The sequence below is a fragment of the Mytilus californianus genome, unplaced genomic scaffold, assembly GCF_021869535.1.
Source record: "Mytilus californianus isolate M0D057914Y unplaced genomic scaffold, xbMytCali1.0.p SCAF_7, whole genome shotgun sequence".
Taxonomy (NCBI): Eukaryota; Metazoa; Mollusca; class Bivalvia; order Mytilida; family Mytilidae; genus Mytilus; species Mytilus californianus.
Genome location: NW_026262723.1, coordinates 76410032 through 76433829, shown reverse-complemented (window position 1 = coordinate 76433829; position 23798 = coordinate 76410032). Strand labels below are relative to the sequence as shown.

Genomic DNA, 23798 nt, shown 5'->3' with positions numbered 1-23798 from the left:
AGGTATATGAGTAAATAATTAAAATATGCTGAAAACCTTGCCATCGGTAATTGGAGCTCACATTAAAATTTGAAATGGATACCCCGTTCTCCAAAAGAGCAAACATCTTCTATCCTGGCGTTATCATGTGTTTTTTAAAATATACAATTATTAATATTTGCCGTCCAAATTTCTTGAAAGCTAACCTATTATTTCTATGTTTGTAAAGTTCAAGAAAGTTTCTGAATGTTACATGTACTTGAGAAAAAAAAATATGGGTTCTAATATGACGTTCTTCTTTCGCTTTGGAAACAAAGCCATGTTATAATACGAATAAAACATGGGCTGCACGTGATTGACGTCTATTTGAAATTGCAACGTCAGTTATATTTTAAACAACGCCGGAGATCAAAATGAACATTTGTGTTGGTGTTGCTTGCTAGATAATTCTATCATGCCATGATCTATGCGCATTTTAACATGGGTAGGCATTATATTTGTCAATATCTTTATACCGAGCGTAAGCGAGGTGTAAAATGTTGACAAATATAATGCCTACCCATGTTAAAATGAGCATAGAGCATGGCATGAAAGAATAATTTTTTTAATGTGTTTCCCACGCTTTCTTTTTACCATGAAGCTGTTTTATTAAAAAGATATATTTTCCAAATGGAATCTATCATGAAAGATTTGTGAGGATCTGACAATATTGTGTCATATATATATATATATATATATATATATATATTGTTTATTGTTTTCTGTTTGGTATTAAATTAGTAGTTAAGATCCATTTTGTTACATCCGGTGATCCGTTTATCTGGCAATCGCCAATGGCAGTCAGCAGGGTTTAAGAACATCCGTTGTTCGACCTGCTAGTCAAATGCGTTTTGTTAAAATATACCTTTTTTTTACTTTTTTGGTCTTTTGGAAAAAGTTGTTATATATATATATATATATCTCACCAATCAATTAACAGATGTTTTAATATGGCTAAAGCTTAAATGATTATGTCAGGATAATAAAAAATCATACGATTACGAAAGACATATGATGCAGTAAAGGATCATTTGAATTAGACACAAAAACAATTAATGATATGACAAAAATAAAGGTTGATACATTATTGTCGTCTATCCATTAAAAAATCACCGATTGTCTCAATATATAAGGTTTTTTTTTGAAAAAATATACATTAAATACACTCATCAAAGATAACAGGCTTATAATTCAGTATACTAGCCATGCTGATTGTCTGACTATAACAGTACAATTCAAATTTTATTCAACGAAACATTTAAAGAGAAATTTAAAAATCAACTATCAAAACTTTCCATTAAAATGTGTATAAGTATTGGCTTTTTTCAGAGAATGTATATTGATAAATGGAAAAGAAATATCAAAGCCTTGCAATGATGATGCAGTCGTAGCGGTAAAAATTCACGATTGCTATAAATATTCGTCGTTATGATATTTACTTGAATGCGTTGTTTGTATCGCCGATATTAACCGTATATAAAAGAATAAATCTGTTTTGTTAAAACTTTGTTGAATAACTTTCATCGGCATATACAGCATTGTCATATCCTGGTGGTGCCTGTTTTTCTGATAGAACTTGTTTTTCAGGTACTGTTAATGCTTCATAATTTTCAGCCTGGGTTTTTCTGTATTTATAACATTTTGCAACAAACACAAAAATAACGAAATCAACAAACATCAATATTCCAAGCAGGAAGAATAAATATTCTGTTTTACCCTCGTTTATTTCATCTGGAAACCATGAATCTGAAGAAGAAAAAAGCTCAATCATTCTTATATACTTTCATCTAAAATATAAGTACAAATCGACTTTCGAAAGATTTCTATGTTTAGGCCCTTTGGTTTTGAAGCTCTTGATAGAATTGAGAATAGTGGTACATATCGAGTTACTAATGGCAAGCAAAAAACTCAGTGATAAGTCGCATTCAGTGATTTCATAATCGAGGAAAAGAGAATAGGAGTGTGCCAACGACTAGTCAGAAATTTCCGAAGTCGTTGTGATACAGATATTCATCAATTTTCAACAAAATTCTGAAAGCATCTTTTTTTTAAACTTTTAAGGGGCAGCTTTAATAATTTTCTTGTTATCAACAGCTTACTGTAAAGATTATGATAGGAAGCGCTTATCAGGGAATATCACATCAACTCGGATATGGATACACTATCGCACTGTTCTTACACAGTATCACAATGGAAAAATAGAAATCATCTTTTTCATAAGTTCGTAATCAACCCTCCTTGTCAATATCTAGATGTAAGATAAGAGGTTTAGAATTTTTTTTAGAAACAGTTTATCATAAATATAACGGAACGCGAAGTTAAAGAATAAAGCTAGTTTATCACTTGACAAAGGTTTCAACTCAGGCAAAGTTCACCTTAGATTGATTTGGCGATTATTTTTATGTCGTTTTTGGTTATATAGCTCTCCAACTGTTCCGGTCCTTACACATCCTTAGCTTTCAAATAGTCGGCTCTGAGCGTTCCTGAAGTTAAATCAAGAAAAGCGCTTTGAACGCATACATTTATAAAGTGTTGTTTTCATTCCGTTTGATAGATTTGAACATCGGCAAACTACTGTCGCCTGAAATAATTTCATTCTTCTTGAGAAATCCTTGCATGAAGTTTGCCTCACAGGAATATACGAAAAAGGCGCAAGAGTATTAGGAAAAGAGTTGGTTTCTATAGGAATGATTTTTGTCTGTAAAAGACCTGTCTCCCAAACGTTACAAATATGTTGCCAATAAAAAAAGAGATAGCAGTTTCAGCCGACATTTTGATCAAAACATCGTGTTTGTTTTACAAAGTATGATTTGTCTGTTCCTCAAACAATATATTTGTTTTCTAGCAGATGCATACATAGGTTCCAGTGTATGGCAGATTCTCTCAAGTTTTTTTTTTTAAAGTAATTCCCTAATTGATTTTGTAATTGTCAATATAAATGCTTTTGGTTCGTGTACTCATGTAATCATATCCCTAATTTCTTTTTCAGTATTACTATTGTTTGGAGCTTTAACATGTATTGATTTTTATTTATAACTAACACCAGGACAATTTATGGTTTGTTTTTCATTTTATAGTTTGTTTTTCATTTTATAGTTGATCTTAAAGATGATCTGATATTCCATAGCTTGCATATCGGATCAAGCTTCGTTGGTACAGGGGTTTTTGACGGACGCCATCATGAATTATTGACCATAATTGAATATCTGTAAGACAGATGACTTGATATATTCCATCTGTTGTGGCAGCAGTCCATCACCTTTTCTTGTTTTAAGACTTTTTAAAAAAAAATTTTAACGGTTGACAGGTTTCACGACGGGTACCACTATTGGAGTAGGAACTATATACCCTTCCTTCACACTTGATTTATTTTAAACTTTCTGGTTTTTTTTTTAACGTTGTGATATATTTTCGTCATTTTCTGTCATAAAGCTATGGTCTGAATCTTTATATGTGTTTTGGAACTATTCTTGAAAAAATAATTAAGCCCATTGTTAAAATATGAAAATGAGGATGTGTTTTATGATTGCCCATGAGACAACTATCCAGTGACCAAAGGACAAGTGAGATATTACGGTCAATGTACTGTCTTAAAAAATAAGCAAAAAACATACCGTATAGTAAGCATTAAAAGGACCTGGTATGAAATAATATTAAACAATATAAAAAAGAAAACCAACGGCCTGCTGTATACTACAGAAATGAATAAAAACAAATATGGCCGACTGCAACCAACGACAACATGGACACGCACAAAATTAACCATTCCTTGCTTGGGACAAGCACATAAAGAATGTAGCCTCGTTTGACATGTTTATGAGCGCTAAACCCTCCGATTAACATTGGACAGTGGTGTAACAACCTAACAAAGGAACACATTATTAAAGTCAGTTCGAGAGGGCTTGACTCATTAAATTGATACTCAGCATAAAAAAAGACAAATTACAAAATACAAAAAGTACCGATCTAAGACTACTAGCAGTTATTTAACGTAATATTTTGATTTAAAACATGAAACTTGAACTGCTATTTTTTGCATTTTTCTTTCTCTTTAGATAGTTTTTTTAATACAATATTGTTAATTTTAACTTTTGTCCGACCGTTTAGAACCAATCGTTTCTATTTTACCTGGTGGTTCGGATCCAGTAGCTGCCCTGACAATCTTCAATATAGCTTCTGATACATAGTTTCCCAATCCTGACATCATTAGAAACAATCCCATACATACACCTTGCATAAAGTCTGGAGCCTGGGAATATGCAAATTCAAGTCCTACAAGAAAAAACGACTAATATTGCATATACACTGAAAAGTCTATAAGATAACATTCAATTACAAGGAATACAAATATCTTATTTAAATAGCTTTAAATCTTCTGATGCATACAGGATGCAAATGAATTTTGATCCTTTGTGTCATTAAAAGCTGTCTCATTGATAAATACCTCAATATTCATTCATTATCTATAGTTTACGCTCCTTAATAAAATTTTGAACGAATGATAAAAACAAGAGAATATGTACATTTTTCTTTTTTGGGGGGTTGAAAACTCCTCCCATTTGTAACTATCAATTAATTGATTAACTACATTTTGCAAAAAGGGACAAGGGACAAATAGCTAAATTTCAACTAATAAATAAACCTTATTCTTCCAGACAAAAATGCCAATTAGTACACCTCTGACAGATTTAGTTAAGGACGTAATTTTTTTTAAATTTTGTCACAGATGAATAGTTAATGCGATTTCCAAGATTTGTTTTTACCTTGATTTGTTTGTTATGAATGTATTTATGAGATTTCACATCAATAAACTACTGTTGCCTCTAATTTGATAAATAATGCAGCCAAATTCATAAATAGATTTGGGTACATTTTTTATCTTAACTATTTGTATATTTAGTAATGAGATAGATTTGAAGGACAATCCCTATATTTGTTATCTTTATAAACAATATTACTGTAAACAGATGGGTACGAAATACCACTTTTTTAAATTAAATTCCTGCAACTAGAATCATATTTCCACAATTGATCTATACATGTATGATAAATTTTAGTAAAGGTTTGACCACCTTATAATATCTATATCCCTTTTGCAATTTTTTTCCTACGAACCTGAAATGCTGGTGAAAACTTCACTTGCTCCAACAAGCGCGAATTCTGGAACTTGAGCAAAGAATGATATAGTAGATGCATTGAAAGTATCGCCTGCTAGATCTTGTGTTACTCCACCAGTAGATGCTAAATTCTTTTTACGATAAATCTCTAAAATACCAGCCACAACCACTGATAACGTGGCAAGAATAAATCCAACGCCTAGAAATAATAAAAAAGACATACTATGTATTACAAGATGGATTACAAAATTCAATTTTCATTTTAAATCGTACTGTAAGCAAATCCTTTGATCTTTTGCTCAAAATTCAAATGAGCATATTCTTTCATTTCTGTGATATTACGTAAGGGAACTCAGGTTCCAAGATAGTTTATAAACTGCAAAAATAATAGTTCAAGATCAGGGGCCGTTCTAGTCATTCAGTGAGGATAATTTTGTTTGAACGTCGTTTAAAAGATGCCTGAAGCTGAAAAAAGATAATGTTTTTATTTAAATATTTCAACTAACTTACAAGAGTAACTTTGATGAGTGTTTACCTCTGTAAATTAATGGGGATAATAATGTTTGTAAGTTGTCCATCCTCTGAAACTGACAAAATCGATTGATAAATTCGGCTGAAAACAGTTAAGTCTGTGAATTTTTATCAACAGCAACATTCCCTCACTAAGGTTATCTTGTCATGGTATGATTTGGCACTTAGTTTGTGTGTCCGTATTGTTTTCCTCTGCTCTCTAAACAGTTGACGTATTCAATAGATTATACAGAAACGCGTCTTGGAATGTAAGTACACGTATTTGTGGCATTTAAATCAAATAACAAAATACATATTTTTACTACAATTTATACATACCTATTCTTTGAAGATGTGTTGGGCTTCTGTTTATTTTTGCTAAGAATGGATAAACTACTCTGTCCATAATTGGTATGAGAATCAAGATTATAATTGTATTAAATATATTAAGAAGAGCTGCAGGCATCTTAGCATCGCCAATATAAATATTCATTCGCTCACTCTGCAGGAAAAAGGAAGATTGCATCTGGAAAAAAAATGTTTAAGAAACTAGTACTCTATCCTTTCAGTCAAATACACACTGGATTCGTTTCATTATTCTTATATTCATTTTTAATAAGTAATTTAACTCTCTAATAAATCGATTCGTCTTGTTTAAGTGCGCTTTTTGTTGAACGAATATACGTTAAGATCTATTTCAAAAACTTTGAAGGTGATTAAGTCATAAATAGCATTTGTAAGCACTATCGTTACGTAAAAGGTAACAATAAGAACGACTTCCCTCGAAACCCAATATCCCTTTGTCTTACTTTCATACATTTTAATTGAGACAATGATATAGTTCTTCGGGTATTCAGACAAACTGTTTATTTCAAAACCTGATATTTCAGTAATTATGTTATGATTTTCTACGTCAAGTTACCTTGGGACCTTATATAAATTATATCCCATAATGGAGTTATTGAATGATTAACCTGTATTACTCCGGATAACAGAAACAAGAAATACCTGAGAGTAGATAGCCCAGTATATGATTATTAGAAGAAAGACCGGTAGAATTCTCAGCACTGCAATCACGCCATCAACCATATCATTGCTGTATGGACCTCGAGCTTTGTCAAATCCTCGACATTTTGTAGCCATACATACTCCTACAGAATCTTGTAATATGCTGCCTGTTAAGAAATTACTTTTACAGAATTCAAAACGTCACTGCATGTTTCGATATAGTCTACTAGGAAGGGTAAACGAAAAAAGTCCTCGCAATGTTAATGGAAATTCGTTTTCAAACTATATTTTCAGTTCCAAAATCTTGTTTTACGTTCATTTCACAATATTACCAAGTGTTTTCTTTTTAATTTCATTGCCTGAATCTACCAAACAAAAGTGGATTTTAAAAATTAAAAATACAATATCAACATTTTCATAATACCTTTTTTTTTTAATATAAATGTTAACAAATTGAATATGCATTACAAAAACATCAAATCAACATTTGTTAGTTAGATGTTTTGGAAACATAAGCTCTTTTTAAAGTCATTTAGTATTTAAGAGGAAATATTTGAATAACGAGCGTACTTTAATTAATTATTCAAAGAGGTATGATTACTTTCCTCTGTGTAATTTATCTCACTCAGATCGGAAAGTTGTTAAATTCTTGTGGAATTCGACATAGATGTTTTTTAGGATATTTCTTTCGTCGCTTTTTCATATATTCGATACATTTACAGATCAGTTTCAAATTTTTAATTGATTGTATCCCTGGAAGTATAATGCTAAGTATATCATTTTGCAATGTTCCGATGCAGTTCAACAAGTCCTAAATCGATACAAAATTTCATAAAATTCAGAAATATCGCTCAATTACTTTTACTTCGCCTTTATGTGAATGCTTCCAGACAAAACGCATAAAGTTAGGTAGGGGAACTCTTGTACATTTTTCTTCTTTTGAATAATATTAAAGAGATTTGATATGAGTAAAAGCGTCAGGTTTTGGCCGGATTCAAATGGAAATGTTTGACTAATGTTTGCATCCATGAATTATGTAATTGTAGTAGTGAGCCGGTAACTTCTACAGAATAATAGAAAATCAGATTGCAATCCCATCAAGTAAAGAGGACATTAAAAACTGTAGCTGTTCTATGTATGTCTTTTAGGTTACGATGCTACCAAGTGTTTTACATATTTGTTTTCAAAATTCTGTGGTATCGAGCGTCCCCGAGTAGTATTATTCCACAAATACATGTCATTCATACACAATTAGATCACATATGTATATCATGACAATGCAACAATTTTGATTATTATGTGTTAGTGTTATGGAGCATATGTAAATGTTAGCCATGCTGTTCAGTATAAATGTGTTACTTTTTTCATGCTTTCCATATTCCACAGAGTTATTTTAGGAAACAAATTATTTAGAAAACTCATCTATTTCTTTTATATTATTAGTATTGTTGTTGCATTAAGGTGGTCGAATTTAAAAAAAATGAATCTTAAAACTAAATGCTCTCGTAAGCCTTTACTGCTAATTCTACTAGCATGTTCATTTTTAATAGATCTCTGGTTCTTACGCCTTTAAAAGCAGTACACATAATTTTGTATTTGTAAAAGCAAAACTTGATAGATCAAAACAGAACTTTCTATCATTTTTACTGTCTTCTCCTACTTTCCAACAATTTGAATCAGATAGGCTATTCAGTTTAAAACTTGAAGTTGGTCATTTTACTCAAGTATCGGAGTATCAAGTATAATTACGAATCTAAAAACACCAAAAGGATAACAAAATTGTTACATGATTAAAAAAAAAATGGATATGAATGGAAGCAATTTCTTACAAAAGTTCTATGCTAATTGCAAAACTTATTTAATCAAGATTTTTTCGATTATTGTACTTATTATTTTAGCCTTCTAGATTTATTCGTGTTGAATTTGTATGTCCAAATAACGTCCATTAAATTAACCTAAGTGACTAACTAAGTTTCAATGGTATTGATGTTCCCAGATTTCTTACTGTCTGTACAAAGTAACAAACTCACCGCCTGGTTGAGTGATAACATATTGACCTTTGGCAATAACAAACAATATAAGAGCAATAAACATGCTGACTAATGGGATCAGAAAACCAATCTCGAAGCTGATGTTCTGTTGAATATATGCAACACCAGAGTATGCAACCAAAGCACCAGCGTTAATAAACCAGTAAAACCTACATAAATGTAGAAGATGTTTAAAATATGTTACAAACTTTTTTTTTTAAAGGTTGCATGCAATGCAGTAATATATTGATGCTGAAAAAGACGATACAGTTATCTGTTAGTATCTTGAAATCAATTATTATGGTCTTTATTCACTCCTAATATTTAAAATTTGTCAAGAATGTGTACAAATGCAATTAAATTGTTATAAAAAAGATAAGAAAATTCTCGTTGAAATTATTGTTGATCATCGCTTTTTGTCAGATTTCAAGGGGAGTCGAAACAATTTCAGAGGTTCATAATATTGTTACCAAAAAGATACTCGTTCAATGTACCTTAATTAATAGAAGAGATAATTTACTGTGGCTCTCCTTTTGCAACTTATTAAAATTTCTAATTAAGCGTTAAGTAACAATGTAACAAAGGTAAGACTAGGACATTATAGAAATTACAATGGAATAAACAACATGGACGAAATGGCAAAAAAATAATAATTGACAACCACTTTATCATTTACCAATTAAAGAACGACTGCACTGCTTCTGGTCCCATATCGTCCACCTGCTGAGCTCCGAATGGTCCAACATTTGCTTTTATGCCACCTGTCCCAAGAGCAATAAATACCAAACCAGAAAAAAAGAAAGACTTTCTGGTTTCCTGAAAAATCACAAGTACAAAATTTTATAACATATGTTTTCATCATTGCAAATTTTTATAAAATCTGTGTTTACGGTAACCAGTGAGTATTTTTTTAATTAAATTAGAAAATTGTCGATGTTCTCTTACGTAATACTAACTAAAAGTTAAAAGCGTGAATTGTCGGACAGTGATAAAAGACACTATCAATTTGCACACTGACAGTGACATATCTTCCGACTTTACAATGATTTAAAGAAATCTGTTGAGACCATAGTTTAGTCTTCCTTGTCTCGTTTATGATTTCATCGAATGAGACTTATCACTGGATCTTTCTTTGTCATTAGCAACATGACGGGTGCCACTAATGATACAGAGCACATAATATAAATAAGAAGATGTGGTATGAGTGCCAATGAGACAACTATCCATCCAAGTGAGTTTATTTTAATTTTAATACCATTTGCTTTGCTCTATCTTTTAGTGTTTTTCTGTAGTGTGTGTTGTCTGGGACAAATCAATTTATTATAGTCCCAGGTGTTGTGGACTGTAATTGTCTTTCTGTTTTTGGTTTTATTTTTGGTCCTGGTGTTGTCTGTCTTATTCTGACTTATGGTTTCTTATTGTCCATTTGGCAAGATTTTACTGTTTTCGATATGTTTTGTATGACGATATGTAAAAGAAACGTATTGACAACATACTACAGTCATATCATAACTAGCCCCTTCATTATCCTGCCCAAACCATTTACTGTAATCAACTGCCGAAGCTGGTAGCAAAAACAATCCTGAAGCAAAGAAATATTTCTTTTTGTCATATTTCTTTTGAAAATGTTTAAAGATGAATAGGGTAATCGCTTATTCTTTGTATCATTTTTGAGAGACTAACGAGATAAAATATGAAATGCAAATTATTTTGTTTCGATAATTCCCATGTTTTCAGAAAATTAAAAGTTATAAAAGTTATCCTACTGGTGAATTGATGCTTAGTTTCTAGGAACCTATACCAAGTCAGGAGTGTCACATTTATACTTTTAAGGGTTTGACCGTTTCCATGGAGCACCTTAGATCAACCCATGTTTTGTGGAGTTTGTGTTGCTCAGTCTTTGGTTTTCTATTTTGTGTTTTGTGTACTGTTGTGTCTTTTTCCCTTTTGGTGGTTTTTCCTTTGTTTGTCATGGAGTTGTCAGTTCGTTTTCGACTTGAGTTTGAATGTCCCTTTGGTATCATTAGCCTCTCTTTTTCAAGGGTATCACAGTAATATTGTAGGGATTCGATGCAGATAAACAATATTAATGGGCACCTTTGCTAAGTCAGGAGTGTCACAGACATACTGTTGGTGATTTGATGCAGATAAACCATGTTTAGTTATACCTGTGCCAAGTCGGTAGTATCATGGTCATACTGTTGGAGGTTTAATAGTGTTACATCTAGTTTCTTGATAGATGTACCAAAGTCGGGAATATCACTGATATATTGTTGGACGTTTGATGATATTAAACTTGGTAAATTTATACATGTACCAATCAGGAGCATCACTTCCATACTGTTGAAAATTTGATGCTTATCCTAGTTTTTCAGACATGTGCAATCTGTATCTAAGTCATTCTAGTGGAGTATTGTTGTTAATTAACGTGGATACAGATAAATCTAGTTTCTAAGTACTTGTACATTCAGGAATATAGCAATCGTTTTCGATTCGTTGAGTCATATAATAAATGTTTTAAATGTTTTCTTAATAATCATGCTAGGGAATAATCTAAAAGTAATGTATTCTTACTACAAAGTTAAACAACATAATCAGAGAGGTTTGTTTTATGCAAGCTTTGCAAATCAGCAAACGCAGCTACACTAAACTGTAAAAGTTATTTGTATGATACAAAGCTGTAAATCTTAGTTTGGTCATTGCTTACCCAACAAGTAAATGAGTCCAGCACCAAGAATGGTATTGTATTTTCCTGCTATGGTGTCTGCTATATATCCTCCAAAAACTGGTATTATAAACACCGTTCCTGTAATACATATTAATGGTCTTATACTTCATTTCCCTTGTTACTCTTCAAAAACTGACTGAAATTACTAGTGCATACGATATTGTAATTGAGCAAATACTAAGGTTGCAACTACTTCATGCGAAGTTGACCATTGAAGGTTTTGCCTAATTTGTCTAGGCACTTTCGGTCTTTAGGCTGTACAAAGTTTTAAATTTATGGCTTTCCTTACTTTTGGTCAAGAGCATGAAGGTAACTCTAGAAAAGGCGCTATATGCACGGAAATCATATGTGATTAACTCCTTTGCAGCAACAGTTTTAGCTTGAATGGACCGATCGTTCAAATATAATGGTGGGGAAAAAAACACACACAAGAAGAAGTAGTTTTAAGTGTCTTAACTTAACTACTTGGTAAGGCCTATGGATGTAGTTAAACACCTGCATTTCTTAATGTCAGATTTGACGATTTTGTATGCAGTTAAATAGAACTTTCAAGTATACTGTGGTATTGTATACTGCCTTGGCGACTATAAACTCATATACATTCAGTATAGCGCAAGAAAGTCTTTAAGATTTTTTTCAAAATATGATTGCTAAAAAAAGTGTTTTAAATTTGTTTTTTCCACTCCTAATATTATATATATAATAAAAGTTTTTTTTATCAATTGGCATCAATGAATGAACAAAACAAAAACAAACCCGAAAAAAATCTAGATAAACAAACAAAAACAAAACATCAATAACAGTCCAAAATATCCAGCAACGGTATGTTATTTTCCTCCTTATAGTCTTTCAAAAGACGTTTAAACCTATGATATCAAGTGTAAACAATTTACACTTAAATATTTCCATATCTAACTTGTATTCAAAAAGAGATTTTTCAGTTGCTACCTTTATGTGCATGTAAATAAACTTCGGATAGACAAGAGGCGCTGATAACATGTAACTTCCTTCTAGACACAATATGAAAAGATGGCTCTAACCTAATTAATGTCAAATCCATTAATGAAAAACAAGTATGTTGTCATATCTACTGGTAGTTTTTTTATTCTAAGTAAAATTATTTTCCTTTTTTTTCTTCAAACAGCAATTGAGAAAAAACTATTATAAATTTCATAATGCCCATTCTTACCTGAGAAAATGAGACTGACCGTTGTAGCAGTGCTGGTGGGTAACTCCAACTTGGATGTACAGTACAAAACAAGATTAGCAACACAGCTGTAGTAAGTTAGCCTCTCACACAATTCACACATAAGAATGCAGACTACAACCAACAACTTATTTTTTGTCATTCCCTTTTTCTTTTTTGAATCAGGAATTTCCTGATTTTCCAAGCCGTTCATGTCTGATTTCTCCATACTGTCAACGCCAATTAATGGAGTTTTTTCATCCGAGTTCTCAGGTGGATGGTTACCTGATAAAAGATATCGTCAGTGTATTGCTACCCGAATACGAGGTACGTAAGGGTGTCAACAAAACTGATAACACAGTTAACAGTACTAAATTGTTGTCTTATCATATATAGTAGTTATTTGATTTGATTTGTTACCTTTATCATAAAATTCTTTCTTTTATAGATAGTTATCAGTATCGGCAAGATCAAAAACGCACACTTTAACTACAATGTGTAGACCAATTTTTACATTCAAAGATCCTTTAAAATTGTTTTTGCTTTTAGTTTTCCAGCTACTATTATATTATTTTAGCAGCATTTGTCAAAGAGTATTGTTTCACAAATGTAATTTGCTAGATAGCATTCTGTATGATATAGTTTATCCGAACAATGCCTCGACAGAGGAGACCTGTTTGGCTGTGCGGGATGTATAAATACGCAGTCACTTCCGAGTAGAATTTTTTACGCAAAAGATAGCAATTAAGCCCACCCCCACCCCCTGCCTCAAATGTATTGCAGAAAGGAACATAAATACATCAATGAAAGTTGAATAGATCAGTTCATGCATTATCTGTATCTAGACAAAGTGTATATCAGTTCATTCATGAATTGTATACGCTAAACATGAAGTGTTTCAAATTACAGAAAGAGAGTGAAATGGACATTTTGGTTCGTATTAAGGACCGATCTTCTGTTCATGTTATATCCTACCGTTACTCTCACTAAGGATCAACAGTTATGGTAATATTTCTTTTATTGAGCCCTTTGTTAGATGACTGCCACCGTCCAACTAATATGGCAATTGTAACTTAAAAAAAATAATCCCTATCCTATATCAAATGTTGCCACAACAGCAGAAAGTAGATTTCACAAAGGACATTATGTTCACTAAAGACATATTATCCTTAACAAGAATCGTCAAAAGGGTTTTTATAATTAGAATTGATATCCAGTGATACAGCCTTGACTGAGAAGGCAGGTTTACTCTACTTGTATTCAGATAATACTTATAGTAGGCATAGATGTCAGGAGGCTCCAGTTTTATAATTGTCGTCAAAACATTGTATCACTGCCTCATAATTATATTTTTAAAAGAATATATTTTTTTAAAATTTTGATAGACACATTAATAGGGAGCCTCGGTGGACCGAGTAGTCTAAGTAGTTAGTTAAACTACTGTATCACTAGCCTGTCAACACTGGGGTTGTGAGTTATAAAACCCGCACGCGGCAGATTTCTATCTCTGTCAGTTTTCCTGCAAAAGGTCGGTGGTTCTCTCCAATAAAAACTGACCTTCACGAAATAGCCAATAGTGATGAAAGTAGCGTTAAACACCAATCAATCAAGCTATTTATTGCTTAACTGAAACTAAAAAGCAATCAAACAATAACACTTCCACACAAACTTACTTGACATATTGAGGTATTTTGATTTTTCTAAAGATGTCTCAATCAACTGGTTACTATTATGTAATGCCTTCACCTTTCCTTATCATACTTCAATAAACTGAATTAAAAACAAAATACAAATGCAATGTAAAATCATCAACTCAAACAAAATAAATCAGTTACAAAAGAACTGAAAACGGCGACCTAAAGTTGCTAATATTTACGTCATTTGTTCTCTGGTGAATAGTTGTCTCATTGTCAATCATATCACATCTCCTTATATTATATTGAAATGGATTATAACATGTATACTGTACAAAAAACGTAAAAGGATAATAAGTAAGTAATAAAAATTTTTTTCTAAATGGTTTCTAATGCGAAATATTATTTGCTAGGGAATAATTCTCTATTACTGTATTATATACAAAATGTGGAAATTTTGATACCGCTGGACACTTGAATACACTAAAAAGAAAATCAAATAGATTAACGATCACAAATAGATGGACGTACAACGTCAACACACATAGATGGCCGTACAACGTCGCTGGCCACAACACTTGATTATTTACAAATGTTTCAATCTGATTAAATCACAGATCTGGTGTCCAAGCTTTGCTTTGCCGCATGCGCAAAGCTTGAACACAGGATCTGTATTTAAATCAGATTGCAAATGTTTAAGATCTAGGATGGAACTCTGTACCACTAACATTCTGCATATTATGCCACACCCCTCGTATAAGTACGTATAAGTAAAACTAGAAGGAAACATTTTTACTGCCAAACTCACGTGATTCGTGATGTTGATCGTAAATTTATCTAATAATATTCTATCGGTTTAACCTAAGCAGAATATGATACAATGTTTCAATATTTATTCGTAACACTTTTTATTCCCTGGCATAAATAGCCTTGTCAAAACATATTACTACAATTTGAGTTTCGATGCTTTTAGCTCCGTGATAGATTTGGCTCTTTCAAGTGCCTCTGGTGACAAGCACTAGTCTTAGAAAAATTACCTATATACATAGATATACCCGGTATATTTTTCAGAGACGAGTGCCCGTGTCTCAGAAGACTCGTATGTAGACGAACCGCGTCAAAATATTTTAAAAGTTATAAGCCTCGTTTCTTTATTAACTTGATCTTTCTTCTCAAATATTTTCTTTCAAGTATCTGATCAAATTTAAAACGATGTACGTACATGTATATTGCTCAGAAAAGAAAATGTCTTGCTTGGAAACTGAAATCATTTCAGTTATCAATTTTGTATATGTTCAACCGTTCAACTCAGAATATCTTGGAATCCTAGAATAAACTTCTATTCTCATTCTACGTTATGGAGCAGGTTACCGAAACAAAGTCGAAACGCCGCAACTTTAAAATATTTGTAAGAGTCGAATCTAAACATATATTAAATCCCGTTTTTCTATGCATCATTACAAGAATGGGCATATAATAGATTCGGAATAAAAAAATAAGTTGTCCATTAAATGATAATCTGATCATATTGTAGATTCTCAAATTTTTTATTTGTTTTTTTTTTTTGTCTAACTCCAATTTTCTGCTAACAAATCTTTTCAATTTTAAAATTACCGCCAACATTTTACCACTTTTCGGCCATCGACTATATTTTCGTTTAGTTATTTATTCAAATGGTTATAGTCCTTTTATTTCTTATGCTTATAAATATGTTTAGAAAATTATTTTTCATAAAATTTAAAATAATTGTGTCCACACTAAAATTCAATTGCTCTGTACCTTGATATTTTCAACTTTGTTTTCCTTGACTTCTATACAAAACTTAATGTGTAGTTACGTCTCGAATTAAACATGTTAATTGTCAGTGTCCCCTTTTAGGTTTTGAATTTGAATCATCAAAAATTGTTTGTAATGTGACGTTACCTTTTTACATTTTTTGCGGGGGTAGATGGTATTGAATAAAGTCTGTATCGTATTAAGTCACAATTATCGACACATGACTTATGAAAACATTGAAGTCACATGACTCCGTAAACAAACTGTTTCCTTATGTACTTAGCACAAAAAGTAAACTGAAAACCAGTAGAAGTAGCGTTTCAAAACAAAATTCTGAGGTGAAAATTGACTAGTTTTATTACAAGCATAATAATAAAAAAAAATAAAGGTTTTTCAGTTATGATTTCCCGAAATAGAATTGCCCAGGATTTAATCTATAGTTTTTCAATAAATTAACTAAGTATTTCGGTCTGGTACACTACATAGAGTATAAAAATTAAGAAGGTTGGGAGCTAGGGGTCTTTATTTCTGTATTTAAAACAAATTTAGGCCATTTTTCTTTCTTCTTTATTTATTTCGCCAACTATTCTCTTTTCTTTATATTTAAGCCCCAGGATTCTCTATTCTTTATATTTTTTTTCATTTTTTTTCATTTTCTTTATTTTGTTTGCTTGCCATTTATTCTCTTTTCTGTAAAATGTTTCCCTATAGTATAATAGTCTATAAGTTGGTCAGTATCCTCTTTTATTTATATTCCATATTATTTTTTTGTTTGCTAAAAAGTTGGGGGCTATGTTTTTGCCCCAAACTTTTGAAAGTGTGTTTGAACAATTGCCCGCCCCTATACAACGAACCTTTTTTTTTAAGCTAATGCTAAATCTATCTTGCGTTATGGAATTTTAGGCCCTAATATATATGCCATTATTATCATAGTTTCTTGTTGCTGTTTTTAACTTTTTTATTTCAGGGATATGCATTTAGTATTCTTTCAACAAATGTTCATCACGTATTGGCATTCACGAGTTCCCCATATTTACTTAGTAATCTTTTTAATCCGAATGAATTTTTTTTTTGACATTGTAATATGTTTCATTTCATTCAAATATAGAAATTAATTCCGCCGGTTAATCATTTCTGCTTGACTTTTTTAAGTACATTTTTCAAAACAGTTTTTTTTTCATTGATTAAGGCATCCAAACCACCTTTAGGATTGTTTAACTATTCTAACTAGTTTCGAAAAGACCAAGAAAGTTTCTGTTCATTTATCTTGGGAACAAAATCTAGAAATAGCAATGGCATTTTGTATAAACATCTCTCTGTTGACCGTTAGATATATTTTGGTTACTTGTGTCGTTGAGTTGCTATCTCACTGGTTTAATTAACTCCACATCAGCTTTATTCATATGATCAATAATTTGATTATGATATTTGAAATTTTAGCTGAAAATAGTGGCCGAATTGTGGTCATCTCGAACCTACTTCTTTAAAACAGAAGTAGAAATTGATACTACACACACTCTGAGTTTTTGAAATATCTTTTTTAATTGAAATGCTACTTTTGTTCCCATTTTTTAGATATTACCATAATTAATGTAATTCTTTACCCGTATGCACATCCGTCAGACCACCCACATGATTTTTGTAAGCACCAAAAAAGTGGGAGTTTCGCACCCATTGTCCAAAACTAGACCAGATGGGGTGTTTATGAACCCTGATTAATTATACTGTGAGGGTCCATGGTTAAAGGGGCATTAGCTGTCAAATTCATGTTCACCGATTTGACTCAAATTCTCATATTTGATTTATAACTTACTAAAACATATATCCAAATTACAATAAGTCTGAAATAAACAATTAACAATGCACGGACTCAATAATATATATCTGTATTTCGTGTGTATTTTAGTCTAGACGCCATCTATTTAACCATCGAGATGACCTCCAAAGACTGCCGACGGTCACATAACCCGATATAAACATAAACATAAATATAAATAGATAGTGACCTCGTGCAGTTGGCCTTTCCAAATACTGTTTGATTCCATGTTATAAGTTAAAAAAATGAATAAATCATCGTTTTACCTGTATAAGAATGATTATTGTGGATCGAATGAGTCAACGAAATGGTTCATCCTTGTTTCACTTTCAATGTTGACATTCTTTTCCTTATAATGGCTGAACACGACTAATACATGCGTGCGTAACCAACCTCTAGCTAATGGGTTTAACTGAAGGTCACATGAATACGGATTCAATGAGGTCGAATTATTCACTTGCAAGTGAATAATTCATCAGCGATGTTTCTTAGCTTATTTTGACAAAATTGACCTAAACTGGCTGCTAAAAGCGAATTATTATTTCACTATTTCACTTTCATTAATGATTGAACCAAAAAAAAATCATATTTTATTTTGTTTTATATCTCGTAGCTAATGCCCCTTTAAGGTCATATGACATATGATATTAAAAACTTGTACGTATAAAAGTTATTCAGATCATTTCTTTCAATTAAATCTTTTTTCTATACGGAGGGCACATTTCAGACCTTTTCAGCCGATTGTACAGGTCAGTATATGGTTTTTTTTCATCGTTGAAGGCCGTACGGTGACCTATAATTGCTTAATATATCCACTTATTTGAACTCTGGTGGATAGTTGGCTCATACCACATCTTCTTATTTTTATATTGAATCCTATTTAATATTTAGATAAAGTGGATCTTGTGATCACAGATACCCCCACTACAAGAACCTCTTTAAATGCCAAAGTCAAAATTCAAATTGAACAATACATGTATTTTATGTTTCATAGTATTGTGTTAAATGATAACAAGATATTTTTAAACAGTAGTTTTATTATCACCTAGGAACCAAAAAAAAAAAACCTCAATCAAAATTTAAAGGTAACTAAGGGAAATAACTCTTGAAGGTAAATATCAAAACCACCAAAATTGAACTTGACCTGTATTTTATTGTCCATAACATTGTATCCAACTGTCAAAAGATTTGGTCAAGTGGTATTTTCATTATCATCACAAAACCAAAGAAACACAACTTGTAAGGTAACTAAGGGATAAAGTCTTGAAATGTAAATGTCAAAACCACCTTAAGGCGAAGTGTACGTAATTAACTACTCCACAGAATTTTTTTTAATTTTACATGTGGATTCTGCTTGTAAAAATACATCAGACAATAAAATGAAAGGTGCAAAGAAAGTCCTTAGAAACCGTGCTAGTTTTCAAGCTATATCCTGTGGAAGTTTGATTTTTAGCGGAAAGAATAATAAACATTCGGCGACGTTATTGATGTCTACTGTAACGTCATCACAATTTCTACTAGATATAACTCTATAACGCTATTATACCGTACAGTGTCGAAACAAAATCGTGAGTGTGTATAAAATTGAGAATGGAAATGGGGAATATGTCAAAGAGAAAACAACCCGACCAAAGAGCAGACAACAGCCGAAGGCCACCAATGGGTCTTCAACGCAGCGAGAAAAATCCCGCACCCGGAGGTGGTCCTCAGCTGGCCCCTAAATAAAATTGTGTACTAGTTCAGTGAAAATGGACGTCACACTAAACTCCAAAACATATAAATGAACTAAAATTAAAAAAATATACAAGAATAACAAAGGCCAGAGGCTCCTGACTTGGGACAGGCGCAAAAATGCGGCGGGGTTAAACATGTTTTGTGAGATCTCAACCCTCCCCTATACCTCTAGCCAATGTAGAATAAAGAAACAACACATAGCAATACGCACAGTATAACTCAGTTTGAAAGAAGCCCGAGTCCGATGTCAGAATAGGTAACAAAAGAAACTAAACAAAAAGACAATGATACATAAATTAACAAAGGACTACTAGCAGTTATTGACATGCCAGCTCCAGACCTCAATTAAACTGATTGAAAGATTATGTCTTCATCATATGAAAATCAAGTACAATCCCTCCCGTTAGGGGTTTAGTATCATACAATCATAAAAAATATGAGAAGAACATAACCCGTATCATGCCAACAACTGGTTTTAGAATAATAGTGTTTATTTCCGATGCAAAGACCCTATGAGTGAATCAATATTAATACCAAAATATGCAATCCTTAATGACCTGACAACAGTATCGTAACTATATCCTTTCCGAATAAGTCTGTTTAAAGATTTGGTTAGCTTTTGAGGTGAATGCCGACATTTTTGTGCTTTGTAAAGAATATTACCATAAAATATTAGATGTGAAATACCTGAACGTATAAGATGTCTACATGTTGATTTATATTTACGAATTATTTATAACCCATTTTCCTAATTATTGCAAATGCTCAAGCGTAATCAATTGATAAGGAAATAAACTGAGTATTTTTACGGATATTTCTGCTGCCAAAAAAAAAGCAAATTGGCAAATAAATATACTGCAAGTGAAAGAAAGTTACGGTATAGACTTTAACTCCATCTTTTCTTAATTAGACAGGGTTCCACATCTTTTTTGAAATGCTTGTATTTATAGCTGACTATGGGCTTTGATCATTGTTGAAGGCCGTACGGTGACCTATAGTTGTTAATTTCTGTGTTATTTGGACTCAAATGAGACAACTATCTGCCACAGTTTAAGGTAGATCGGCCGGTGTCTTTTTCTGAGCGTCCGTTCTGATCATGTTGCAAAAATACTTTTTTGTTTTAAAAATATTTTACCAAATATCATTTAATATACAACAAAATACCTAAAACTTGAAATTTAAAGATTGAACTATCAAAAAATTAAGTGTCGTAAAGTATATTTAAAATTTTTGGGGATTTTTTCAAGAAAATAAGGTCCGTGACCCCCTATTTTTATTTGATATTTCGGAGTTATTAATGAAAAGCAATTTTCTCATCGAATTTTAGCCAATTCTATCGTTTAATGTTTCCGCAATAAGGAAAACTTAAGTTTCCCCTATATTAACAATATAAAATAACCCAAATTTCGTTAATTTCAATGTGTTATTACGAAAAAAACAAGGTCCGTGATCCCCAGTTTTTATATTGAAATTTGAAATTACATTGACCCAGAAGTCTTTTACAGAAGTTTAAGAAAAATTTATCGTCCAACATTTAGACACCCCAGCTACCTTAAATGACGTGGATGTAAGCAATTATTATAGGCAACCATACGGCCTTCAACAATGAGAAAAATCCATATCGTATAGTCGGTTATAAAAAGCCCGGACATTGTAGACCTTATTTTCTTCACCCCTACCCCTTCTTCCGCTACCTTATACTACTGCTAAATGATACACAAAAGCACAACAAAAGAAAACATATTTCGCTATCCCTTCGAAATTGGAATTTGATAAAGAAAAAATAACACGTTCTATTTTTATCATACATGTGTAGTTTCAGTTTCAACCATGGTTCTAAATTTAGATTTTACTTTCCCCAAAAATTGCGGACGGAATAGAAGACACCTGTCTCACCTGATTCATGATAGACCGCACGAAGTCATTTTTCTTTCATGTGCCCATTTTTCCTTTCTTGCAGTAGGGGAGATAACCCGCGTAACTAACGACGCACGTTTTTTATCCTTAATTCCGCTAGAGGCGTGCAATTACGTACACTTCGCCTTAAATCGAACTGGACATGTATTTTATGGTCCATCACATAGTGTTCAAGTTTACAAAGATTTGGTTGAGTAGGAATTTCATTGTCATTCAGAAAACAAAGAAACCCAACTTTTTAAGTTAACTATAGGCATAGCCCTTGAACAGTAAATGTCAAAACCACCAAAATCAAATATGACCTTTGAGCTTTATTTTATGGTCCATGACATGGTTTTTACAAATTTCAAAAGATTTGGTCAACAAGCAGTCCTTTAAATTATCATCCTGAAACCAAACTTGTGACCGACAGATGAATTGACTTTGAGATGAAGAACAGCAGTAAAAGCGCTGTTCCTTTGCTTTTTGTGTTTTTTTTTGCTGAGCATGAACTGATTTTGTGTCATGGATGGATACCCCATATCCTTTGTTTTTTCTACAATCTCATAGTTGTTCCTCCTAATAGAAGTTCCTCTTGAAACTGTGTTATAAACAATGCTATATTACATGTTCCTGTATGAACAAATATTCTTTACTCTCTATTCCTGTAGGAACTCATAATGTTCTATTTTTGTGGAAATAATATTATTATTCTAGAATATTTCTTTCATTTGGAATTAGTAGAATATTTCTCCCATTTGGAATAAGTATAATAAAGGAACTTCTATTATATTACACACGGACGGATGGACATGTGCATCACTATATAACCCTTTTTTTCTGACAGGGGTACATGTATAAAAATAAAAGGTCAGGGTCACAACATGACATTCTCTCCATTAGTCTGTGAACTGGTTAGGAGCTCCAGAATAAAGATTTATATACCAGTGAGCACTAGCTACTTTTTTGAAGTTGTTGCAGAATTCATTTTTTTATTAGGTGACTTTTATACTGTACAATATGAATTTTCAATTAACAATTGATCATGTATCACTTTCTGTCCATGTGATCTCTTGGTAGCATGCTTGCCTGAAGTGCTGTTGGTTGTAGGGTTGGTCTTATTCTGGAACATTCTATCAATGATCTCGAAAATGAATAAAATTCTCCTCCCTTTTATTATATAAGACCACACTTGCATTCTTTGTTGCAATCCCATGTAAGACTTAGAGTTGGAAACTCTATTTCTGTACATATAACATATATTCATCTTTGCTTGGTAACTGTGACTGTGACCTTGGAAACAGTTTTCTCAAAATGTATAGGGATCTTCCACTGATTATAATTAGGTTGGTTCCAATCTAATAAAGGTTCCAAATCTCCTTTCTTGACTTATTCTGGTCCATGCTTAATAACTATAACCTTAAATTTAAACCTCAAAGTTTTATTATCTGGAAACCCTATTCTGCATATTTCTGCTTTTTTTTGAGACCTTGACCTTAGACATAGTGATGATCAGTGATGAAAAAAAAAGAATATGGATCATCCACTCATTATACTTGATCATACATTTAAGTAAGTTTGCAACCCTAGTTAAGGTTTTGAGTTATGATAGAGAAAGCCCTTTTCTGTACTGAGTCAACTATGGTTGGTAATTGCAATTTTGACCTTGGACACAGAAATTTCAAAATAAGTAGGGATCTTCAGCTTGTAAGTTTAAGGTCAATTCCAATTCAATGAAGGATTCATCAGTTATACCCCAAAACTTCTTTTCTATACTAATCTTGTTCAATTTTTAATAACTATGACCTTGACCTTAGATTTAGAAACATCAAAATCCATTGGGGTCTTTCTCTCCTATGTGAATATTTATGAATGTAGGCTATTTTGTAAGGTTGCAATCTGGTGTAAGGTCCTCATGTTATATGAAAGCCCATTTTTTGGCATATCATAGTCTTTCAATCATTATATTTGACCATATATTTAAGTACATGTAAGGTTACAATCCAATTTTAATTTCTGAGATATTTAAGGAAACCCCCTTTCTGTCCTTTACCTTGGACACATTTACCTTAAAATAATAAGGAATTTCGTCGCAATACTTGTGACCATATACTCAAGTAAATTCAAATATTAAGTGTTTGATATTTGATTTATCACCTAAAATTCAGGATGACCGAAGGATTGACAGACAGATGAACACTTAAACATAAAACAGAAATTTAAATGTGGTATCTAAAGTGCTTCTTAAAATGTTTAGTAAGAACTTGTACTCAAAATATTTCACCTTGATTTGATAAACTGGGAATATTGTTTATATATTCTTTTCATATATGCTATGGAAAAGC

At 32.1% G+C, this 23798-nt stretch overlaps 1 protein-coding gene across 1 annotated transcript; it reads right to left on the bottom strand.

Moving 5' to 3' along the window:
* Window positions 1–1247: 1247 nt before the first annotated feature.
* On the bottom strand, window positions 1248–12868 carry LOC127709217 (solute carrier family 15 member 4-like). Its single transcript, XM_052214620.1, has 10 exons — window positions 12601–12868; window positions 11391–11489; window positions 10180–10265; window positions 9360–9499; window positions 8684–8853; window positions 6654–6820; window positions 5985–6171; window positions 5134–5334; window positions 4147–4290; window positions 1248–1764 (listed from the first exon to the last, which is right to left on the bottom strand). Exons 1-10 carry the CDS (start codon window positions 12824–12826, stop codon window positions 1517–1519), a joined length of 1668 nt encoding a protein of 555 aa, XP_052070580.1. The 5' UTR covers window positions 12827–12868; the 3' UTR covers window positions 1248–1516.
* Window positions 12869–23798: the final 10930 nt, after the last annotated feature.